At 33.6% G+C, this 10873-nt stretch overlaps 1 protein-coding gene across 1 annotated transcript; it reads left to right on the top strand.

Annotated features, from left to right (window-relative positions):
* Positions 1-1659: 1659 nt before the first annotated feature.
* Positions 1660-9533, top strand: LOC103950380 (potassium transporter 5-like). The gene is made up of 9 exons (XM_009361577.2): positions 1660-1852; positions 4217-4442; positions 6305-6553; positions 6732-6770; positions 6935-7195; positions 7291-7343; positions 7647-7761; positions 7865-8119; positions 8232-9533. Exons 1-9 carry the CDS (start codon positions 1685-1687, stop codon positions 9233-9235), a joined length of 2370 nt encoding a protein of 789 aa, XP_009359852.2. The 5' UTR covers positions 1660-1684; the 3' UTR covers positions 9236-9533.
* The last annotated feature ends 1340 nt before the right edge of the window (positions 9534-10873 follow it).

Here is a 10873-nt window from a genome sequence, read left to right as displayed (position 1 = left end):
ATGCTCTCGCAGAAAGCAGTGTTCGTCGTAGCCCCCCTTCCACGGACTCCTACATCGCCGTTTCGTTGATCTCCTACAAAACTAGGCCACATTGAGAGCCGCCACCACCCCTGATCTGGAATCCATTAGCTACATTTTTATCTCTCGTTATTAACTCTGAAACCCATCGATCATATATTGCAAAATAACAAAAATGTTCTCTCTTGTGTTCTATGGCAAGAAAGTTTATGGGTTTGGCTGGGTTTTTCATGTTGTTCAACTGAAGTTATGACTTTGGGTTTGATTAATTTACTAGGTTCTTTCCTATTTGTTCCACAGTAATCAAATATTTTCATGGGTTTTGCTTCCCAAAGAAGAAGAACGGCTTTGAGAAAGAAACAATGGTCTTGCTTGCTTTATGAACATGATTTCGTATCTCTTTGCGAGGAAGAAGGGCAGATGATCGACTGATGTTAATTCATTTTTTGTTTCTTACTTTTTAGTTTTTTTTAGGTTAAAAGTAAATTAATAAATGGTCAAACAAATATTTTTAGGATTACTTAGGTTTTTATAAATAGAAATACCTACAAAATAAAATTTTAATAATCAAATAAAATGAATGTTCTTATTGTCATGTTTCTTAGTCCGGTGCTGTACCAAACGTTTCATAATTTTTATCCAGCTTAGTCCAAGCCAAGTAAATCCAGCTTAAACTCTGAAGTTAGTCCAGTCCAAGATACTCTGGTACAACAACGCACCCTTAAGGTATTGAAAATACCATTAGACTAAGAGTTTTTTTTTTTTTTTTTTGTCCGAGATTCGCAGTTAGTTGGTCAAATGCTTCATAATTAGCTGCTTAACAATATTATATTATCTATTATCAAATGCTCCATAATTAGCTGCTTAACAATATTATATTATCTATTGTCAAATGCTCCATAATTAGCTGCTTAACAATTTTATATTATCTATTACCAACTATTAGTTTAATACTTACGGTCTAACTGGGCGATACTTTTTACTTGTAAAAGAGGTTTGATTCATAGAGATAGTGACTCAGTGCGATTCTCCTTTGAATGCTTAGTTATGTCTACTCTATATCTTCTCCCTTTTCTTTAGAGTACAGTATCTTCTCCCTTAAACAAAATGAATATAGAAAAAAAATATATGGACCTGTCAAGAAATTCATTACGTTTGTAAACCGTCTTTGTACAATTCCTGCAGTACAAACAAAATAGCTATGGAACTGTTTAGATCGGCACACTCAATTTAGTGCATGATTACCAAAAGAGAAATGGTATATCGGCTTGAGTTTTTTTGTCTAAATAGATGTTAATCGTAATTAGTGGCATAACACAAACTAATTGCCACAAATGACAACAAAATTTAATGCATAAAAAATTACTGTAAAATACGAGAATATGCGACTTTGTGAGTTCAACAACGTGTGGTGGGCACTTAAAAAAACAACGTACGGTGGAAAACCTGAAAATTTTATAATTGAAACGATAATGATTAAATGAAACGTCTACAAAAATCAAATTGTAGGTTGATGAAGAATAAATAAATAAATAAATAAATCAAGGTACGTAGCACGTCAGAAGTTGAATCAGTGTCCCAACCGTGTCTGATTTTGCCTATAAAACGACATGCAATGAGTTTGTAGATGGACAAGTGCAGGAAGAGTAGTAGAAAAACAAAAGAGATGGCGGAGAAAGTGGTGATCCCGACAGAGGGGGAGACAGAAGAAGCAAAAGAAATAACGAACCTGCAACTGAAGGAGAGAAAAGGATCATGGGCAAAGTTGCGCCATGTCGACTCTCTCAATTTGGAGGCCGGAAGAGTGACCATGAATGGAAGGCACGGCTCACAGGTCAGTCTAGGTTATTAGCTACCATGCATCATTTCTTTTCTAGGTCAAGGCTACCATGCATCTTATTGCATGGATTTCAAAGTTTTAGTTAATTACTTGAAATATTTTTACCATCTCAGACAAAGCATAAAAGTACGAGAAGCAGATTTGAACAAGATCAAATTCGATAGAATAAGGTGAAATCCATTAAAGATTTTAGAAAACTTCTAAAATTTAATTGATAGTCTGAATAAGGTTACAATTTAGAAGCCAATATGACCAATTTAATGTAACATAACCCCAGAAACCGTATGAAATTTAATTGGAAATGAATTAAGCATATAATTAAATATCTAAAACGTCATAAAGTATTGAAATTTGTTAGAAGCCGCCCACGTTTATAAGAAATTTTTCCATGTATCTAGAACATAAGTTGACTTGGAATTCCCAACTAATAAAGTTGTGACACCTAGCCGTTTCAATTAAAAATTTGCCACGTTGTTTTTTAAGTTTTCTGTTGAGTAACCTAGAATTTTTTATTTTCTGAATTCCAAATTTACCCCTAATTGTATTCCAACTTTACCCCTTCTACGCCAAACACCCACCTCAACCGTCGCCCTGTGACTGCCGGCGACACCCAATACCTTTTTTACTCTTCCCTCTCTTTCTCTCCTACTCTTATGTCGACATGTAACCCGATGATACTCACGGCACCCTCAGATCTGTTGTCGCAGGCCTCCGATTCAAGGGCTTGTGAGGTCAGCGGAATCCCCATCGGTTGATCCTGTTTTTTTCTTATTTTAAATTATTTTTATATTTGATTGATCTAAAAAATGATAAAGCATGAGTAAAATTGTAAAGATGAAATTGATGGTTTTACGGGAGGAATGGTGGCAATGATAGTCGGCGCGGATGGGGAAGAAGGAGAAAGGATGGTGGGTCTATCTCGGGAACTGGACTGTTTCTTTATTTTTTTCAAAATAATTAACTTTTAAAAGAGTTATTCTATTTTAATTGTTATTTTACAGATGTCAATAAGTGAATACTGGGGAACACCACTTGCCATGCATGTGTGTACACCTGTCATCCTGAAAAATTCCTCCACGTTCAGACCTGGGTTGTTGCATAGCAACTTTTCTTGCTATGATTATTAAATAAAGTTAATTTCATTGTAAAATTAATTAATAATATAAAAATTAATTATCAATGGTAAGTATATACAAAATTCATCATTGCACAGGTTCAAAACTGGCATGCCAAACCAAAGCTTTTAATCCAATTGCTCGAAAGGTCCAAAAGATCCATTTTCAAAATATGACAGTATCAAATAACCTTTTAACTCACAAATTACCAATTCTTCAATTTTTCTTTTTTTTTTTTTGAGTGATCGCTGTTTTAGTTTTATTGATGTAAAATACCCCAATTTATGAGCAACAACAATCTCAACTATTCATGTATGGTATTATCTTGTTATGTAATACCAATATATAGTAGGGGCTTTTGGATTTTAGTGTTTAAATAAGATTCTGTTTAGATTTTAACATGGATGGTTTTATAAATTTAATTTAAGTCTTATTAGGTTGTTTATTGTATGGTTTAACCAAATTCCCTCTTCTATTAATGTAAAATATATCGTTGTACTAAAAATATATATATATTTATAGCAAATTTACTATACATTTCTATCCATCCATAATATTATTATTATTTTTTTGTGCTCCAATCATATTAATAGATATAAATTTATTCAAAATTCAATTTTTTATAATTAAAAAAGTCAACAACAATACAAAAACAATTTATATTTAAAAAACTCATAGTTACAATTGTTCGGTACGTAGTTTTGGTACGACTATATCGGTACATAAGTTTCAGTACGATTGTATCATACATAAGTTTTTGTACGATTGCATAGGTGTAAATTTCAGTACGAAAGTCTCGGTACATAAGTTTTGGGGTATATAAGTTTCGGTACGAATGTTGATACATAAGTTTTGGTATAAATGTGTCGGTACGTAATATGCATATACATATATATAGAGAAATTCACGCACAATGAAGAATAGATGATAATATCTGACTTTTCTTATTATTGGAACTTAATAATAATTATCAAATAATATTTTTATTGTTTATAGAAATAAATATATAACCTACGCACAAAAAGCTCAATAATTATTATAACCTAATTAATATTTGAACGTTAAAATTAAATACCAAGGACTAAGTTAGTTTTTAATTTTATACATGGTTTTATTCTAAAAGTAATCTTCTTTAGGGATTGAAATATAGAATTTTCTATATATAGTATGACAAGTGATCAAATAGGTTGGTGCAAATAGTAAGACTTCTTCAAATTTATACTTCGATCCACTTTTGTTGCAGGTAAATAACTGGCATAGAACATTGAGTTTGGCATTTCAGAGCATGGGGATTGTGTATGGGGACATAGGGACGTCTCCGCTCTATGTGTATGCTAGCACTTTCACTGATGGTATTGACAACACTGACGATGTTATAGGAGTATTGTCTTTCATCATCTATACCATAGCGCTCGTACCCCTACTTAAATATGTCTTCATCGTGCTATGGGCTAATGACAATGGTGATGGTAAGATTGATAAGCATCAAACTTTGTTTTAAGTGATGTGATGGTATTTCATTTTTTTTATATTTGACATCTAATCTCATTCATACATGGCTCGCATATGCGACATTTAGACCTGACGTTTGTGTTGTGTTTTTTGCGCTCGTATTGTTTTCATGACATACATGATCTTAATGGGTTATGTTGTGTAACACCTGTTAAAATGAACAGGTAATATGATTTGACCTGAACTCGACTTGCTAATATTAACGAGTAATATGACCCGATCCGTTACTCGTTAAAGAAAATATATTTTACTTCAATAAATAATCAAATAAGAAGCGTAACACTAAATTAGTATTTACATACTATATTGTCACATAAATATTAATTCAAACATAAAAACATATTTGTCTTTCAAGTATTATATACCCAAAATAAGAGTTTAATGAAAAAACATTAGTACATTACTATAAAATATCAAATGTTCAAGGATATGCAAAATGAAGGGAGATTAAATCCTATGGCTATATTGTAGTAAGATTTTTTTAATAGTTTTTAATTAATGTAGAAGTGTAAAAAATTAAATTAAATTAAATTAAAAAAAAAAAAAAACAAACAAACGATCGTAATGACCCCTACAACTTTTGTGGAGAGGTTAACTCCGAAATTCGTCTCCATAATCCCATAAATAATAGTTTTTAGTTTAACCGTTAATTGTCGTTTACATTTAGGCTACATTCTTCTCACCGTTTTTTTTTTTTTTTTCTTTTCAAATTTTCTTTATTGAAAACATGATATTTTAGAAGACACAGAAAGATGAACAATTCAGATCGTTGATATCACATTTAGACTTTTACAATTAATGAAAATATTTCTCTGAGTTTATAAAGTCTCTAGAAACTATATAACATCCCTCAAATTTCAATTGACCATAAACATCTGGACATGATATCAACGATCCAAACCGTCCATTTTTCTACATCTGCTAAAAGATCATGCTTTTTAAAAAAGAAAATTTAAATATGGTGAGAAGAATAGAGCGTATACGACAATCGATAGTTATATATAAATCTAGGGTTTTGGATTACAGTGTAGAATTTCAGTGTTGACCGCTTTACAAAAGTTGTGAAGCTTGTCATTCGAAGCGATTTTATAAATATATTTTTTTTACATTTTTCATACTTCTACACTAATTATTATGAATTTTTATTAATTAGGCACTCAAACAAAAAACACTATTAATGAGGGTTTAGAAGGTTTTAAAAATATAAATAACGATGTAATCATTGTCTAAGCGTAGAAGATGCAATCGTGAGCTTCTATATATTCTTTTTACATTTTTCACTTGTGCATTAATTATTATGAATTTTTATTTATTTTGAACTCCCCCCAAAATACTGTTCACGAGGGTTTGTAGGGTTTTAAAAATTCAAACAACGATGTATATATCATCAAAGCGTAAAAGATATAATCATGAGCGTTTCCATATTTTTCACATTTTTCATACATATAAATTAATTATTATGACTTTTTTAACGTGTTTTTTTTAATCACACTTATGTGAGACTAAATAATATGGTTGTTGTAGTAACTAGTAAGGCTTTTTTAATAGTTTAAAATTATCAAACTACTTGTTTTCTTAACGGGTTGAAACGGGTTACTCAGGGATAAACCTGATAAGAACCCGGTATTAACGAGTTATTAACGGATGACCCTACAACGACATGATTAGTTAACGTGTTAACCCAAAACTAGTTATTTTTGTGTCGTTTCAATTCAGATTATCAGATCGTGCAAGAAATTGCCAGGTTACCGTCATTAACTTAATAAATTCGTCATTAATAAATTACCTTAACAAACTAATTGAGTATATTAACATGTAGGGGGAACATTTGCACTGTATTCCTTGATGTGCCGACATGCGAAGGTGAGCTTAACTCCAAATAACCAACCAGAAGACAGGGAGCTATCTAACTACAAACTTGAAACACCGTCCAATGAGTTAAAACGATCCCAAAGCATCAAGAAGAAGCTCGAGAATAGTAAGATTGCCAAATACATCCTTTTCCTTGTCACCATTATGGGAACTTCAATGGTAATTGGAGATGGGGTTCTTACTCCTTGCATTTCAGGTAATTAGCTAGTATTTAAATTGGCACACAACCTTGGACTTCCTTACTTATTGAACAACTAATTAATAATAATACCTTATGGATAATTTATATACAGAACAGTATGTGGGTAACTAAATGTACAAATAATTTTTTTTTTCTGGACAACTGTTGACCTAAAGGTATAATTTACCTGCAGTTCTTTCTGCTGTGAGCGGGATCAAGTCATTAGGCTCAGGTACTAGAATATAATATGCAAAGAGCAGTTAATTACAAATATTCACACCAACATCTTGCGTTTGAAAAAAAAAACATGCACATATATTCAAGTTTTATAGGGTTCCCATTTATTTTCTGTTAGCGGTTTCTGACACTTGCTAACATTGACTGAGAACAATCCAGATGCTGTCGTGGGGATTTCTATAGCAATCTTGATCTTACTGTTTGCTGTTCAACAATTTGGCACTGATAAAGTTGGAATCACATTTGCACCTATTATCCTGGTGTGGTTCGTGTTCATCAGTGGCATCGGACTTTACAACTTATTCAAATATGACATTGGTGTATTACGTGCATTCAATCCAAAATACATCATCGATTTCTTTAGAAGAAATGGGAAAAAGGGATGGGTATCCCTTGGGGGAATATTTCTCTGCATTACTGGTAAATATATATTTATTAACTCCTTTTGTATACTTTTAAAGTACCTAATCTCCTTGTGAATATATGGATTTAACTAGTTACATAAACTAAAACAGGGACCGAGGCCATGTTTGCTGATCTGGGTCACTTCAGTGTCAAAGCAATCCAAGTAAGTATTACCCTATGTACTTAACTTTTTCTCATAACGCCAAGAATTATACCTGGATCGAATATTGTTTTTATGAAATAGGTGGATTTGATATTGGTTTCTCCTAAAGAAAACTAATTTTAAGCTAGAGATGAATAATTTAATAGTAGAGAAACTGAGTTGACAATGTCCAAAATTAATACAGTAAATAAATTGGATTAGTAAGGAAAACAATTAAACAGTCTTCCAATCCCATTTCTCAAACACATTCTGCGAGGTAACTCTGTAAGTAACCAACATTTTTTCACCGTAATACGTTTGCAGGTGAGTTTCTCTTGCGTCACATTTCCTGCATTAATAATTGCATATAGTGGGCAAGCAGCATTCCTCAGAAAGTTCCCGGGGAAGGTGGAGAACACATTTTATGACTCAATACCAGGTGATTATAGTTGCCCATATCAGAAATTTTCTTATTGTGGTTACAGTTGACTATGATTGAACGATTACTTAGTTAACTAACTTCGTTGGGATGTAATATTCAGACCCTTTGTACTGGCCAACGTTCGTTGTGGCGGTAGCAGCTGCCATCATTGCCAGCCAAGCTATGATATCTGGAGCATTTTCAATTATCTCTCAATCCCTAAGTTTGGGTTGTTTTCCAAGAGTTAAGGTTGTTCATACCTCTGCAAAGTATGAGGGTCAAGTGTACATACCTGAGATCAATTACCTGCTCATGGTTGCTTGTGTAATAGTCACTGCAGCCTTTAAGACCACGGAAAAAATTGGCAATGCGTATGGTAAGCACAACAAAATGCATTATCTGAAGTAACTATCTAGTGTACTAACATTTAAGTTGTAATACAGAAAATTCATAGATTGCCAAATTGACATGTCACTTTCGTGATGCAGGAATTGCAGTGGTTAGTGTTATGGTGATAACAACATGTTTGCTTACTCTAATAATGCTAGTGATATGGAAAACTAGCATATGGTTGATTGGTCTGTTCTTTATGGTGTTCTTTTGTATCGAGGTGGTTTATGCATCTGCGGTGATGTACAAATTCGTTCACGGTGGTTACCTTCCTCTGGTCTTTTCTTTTTTCCTTATGGTAATCATGGGGATTTGGCATTATGTGCACCATCAAAGATATATGTTCGAGCTCAAGAATAAGGTTTCTAGTGAATACATGAAACAATTGGCCTCTGATCCCAACATAAAGCGTGTGCCAGGAATTGGACTTCTATATTCTGAGCTTGTGCAAGGGATTCCCCCTATATTTTCTCACTTTGTTAACAACATACCGTCCATCCACTCTGTTATAGTTATTGTGTCGATCAAACCTATTCCATTCAGCAAAGTGGCATTGGAGGAAAGATTTCTATTTCGACAGTTGGAGCCAAGAGATTACCGAATGTTCCGTTGTGTAGCTAGGTATGGTTACAATGACAGAATGGAGGAACCCAAAGAGTTTGAGGAACAATTAGTTGAGAATTTGAAAGAATTTATCCGCCATGAGCACTTTGCTCATGATGGAGAAATAACAAACGAGGCAGCTTCAACTGGACAGTCATTCAATGCTGAAGAATCAGTTCAACAAGTTAACCAACCACGTCTTTCATCTGGGCGCATTCTATCATTCAATACTGCTGGGTCAACATCTAACGGAATAGTCTCTGCACCCGTCAAAGGAGCTGCCGAGGAAGTGCAGTTTGTGCAAGAGGCCATGGAGAAAGGCATAGTTTATCTGCTGGGAGAGACAGAAGTGGTGTCAGAAGTGAACTCGTCATTGTTCAAGAGGATAGTTGTTAACCATGTCTACAGTTTCTTGAGGAAAAACTTTAGGCAAGGGGAGCAAATCATGAGAATCCCACGGACTAGGCTTCTCAGGGTTGGAATGACCTATGAGATATGAGATCAGTGTTTGTGAATCTGTGATCTTAAATGAACAAATAAGTCTTGCTTTAAGAGTACTTTGGGGCCAAAACCGGTGTGAGGAAACTAGTGGTTGTGTCTTGTGTGGTAGATCTTGCATAATGTTCGTGTTTCTCAATATGTTAATTTGTGTGGCTCCGACGCCAATTCACAAGCAATGTATGTTCATGCATGCCATTGGATTAGCCATAAAATTGCTTTTTGTGAGCAATTTGGTTGCTATATATTTTTGTAAATGTTTCCACTTGATGAAGATATTATTAAGTTTAGTTCAAGTACGTAGAATTCTTATAAAAACACACGCGCGCACACAAAAATATGGCCTTTATGACACATAAAAATAGTCACTAGTCAGGGTCTGGCTGTAGTGTTTGGTTTCTTCTTGATTTTTCGGTCGGATTGGTGTCTTTTTTATAGGACTACTGAGCCCCCACCCCCTGCGCTTCAAGAAATTCTAGTGTCTTTGCATTTATAGATACTGACATGCAGGTGCATACATTCGGTGATTCACCTTTTTTTCGACCGAGTAAATCTTACATGTTACTGAACACGGATGTATACAGCCTACGACAACACGACATTTTCCCTTAATGTGCCCAAGAAATTTCTTGAACGTTATGAAGTTTTAGAATTGAATATGGACCTAGAGTATATAATCCAATTTCAAATTCCTTTCTAATACAATAATTCTTTTTTAAGGATGGTGTTATCCACACTTATTTTTATCTTCTGCACATTACTTTTATAATTTTTTGTCATCGAATTAAATGAATTAACAACGATCAAATGACAGAAATTAACAGAGTGTGAGAAGTAAAAAAAAAAGATGTGTGGATAACACCCCCATTTTTTTTACTATAACGTTCACAATGTACTGCAGTGTGAAAGGAGACCATTCATGATGTATAAACTCATCCATAAAAGGTCAAGAAATGCAAAATACTATGTGCAATTGATCAATTTACGTGAGTGCACGATTGATCCTATCACCGTACCATCGAAAACTCTGATGTTCATTTCAACATAACCATGGTACAGAATCAAAGTTTTGAACACAATAGCAAGCGACATGATCTTGCTTCAAAAGAGATGAGTGAGGATCCTTGCCAGATCCTCTTTGTGAGGATCTCAGGATCCTTAAATCACATCCATTCATTGTACATCGTGCGGTCATAAATCATTGTAATTTTTTATTATTTAAAATTGAATATAAACAGTACCCGCACGATGCACGATGAACGAATGTGATTGGAGGATCCGACAAGGATCCTTTCTCAAAAGAGATTATCAATGACTAATGACCCTGGCTGTTTACCAGTAAGAAATTTGCTAGCACTAGTTAAAAAAAACCCTTGCATGACGAAAATTTTGCTCGATAAAACACACATTGTCGCGCAAAGTGACTTTGTGCGACAAAATCTTCGCGCAAAGTCTTTACAAAAATAAATAAATAAATAAAAATTAAATCTTTGCGTGACGTAATCCAAATATTTCGTCACCTAAACCAATTTATTTTCGTTTTTTATTTTGTACGTATAACACTTAAGAAATTGAACGGTATATATATTTATTAAGTAGCTTTAAATTTATTATTTTAGTTCGGATCGGGTTTTTGTTA

Source organism: the organism of the source record quoted next, unplaced genomic scaffold, assembly GCF_019419815.1.
Source record: "Pyrus x bretschneideri cultivar Hongxiangsu unplaced genomic scaffold, Pyrus_bretschneideri_v1 Contig74, whole genome shotgun sequence".
Taxonomy (NCBI): domain Eukaryota; kingdom Viridiplantae; phylum Streptophyta; class Magnoliopsida; order Rosales; family Rosaceae; genus Pyrus; species Pyrus x bretschneideri.
This window is presented reverse-complemented; position numbering and strand designations above follow the sequence as displayed.

Bases quoted from the DNA above. Each gene is read 5' to 3' on its own strand.
- LOC103950380 (XM_009361577.2), top strand. From the start codon at position 1,685: ATGGCGGAGAAAGTGGTGATCCCGACAGAGGGGGAGACAGAAGAAGCA. The intron at 1,853-4,216 runs GTCAGTCTAGGT...CTTTTGTTGCAG, and splicing joins ATGGAAGGCACGGCTCACAG to GTAAATAACTGGCATAGAAC. The intron at 7,196-7,290 runs GTAAATATATAT...AAACTAAAACAG, and splicing joins AATATTTCTCTGCATTACTG to GGACCGAGGCCATGTTTGCT.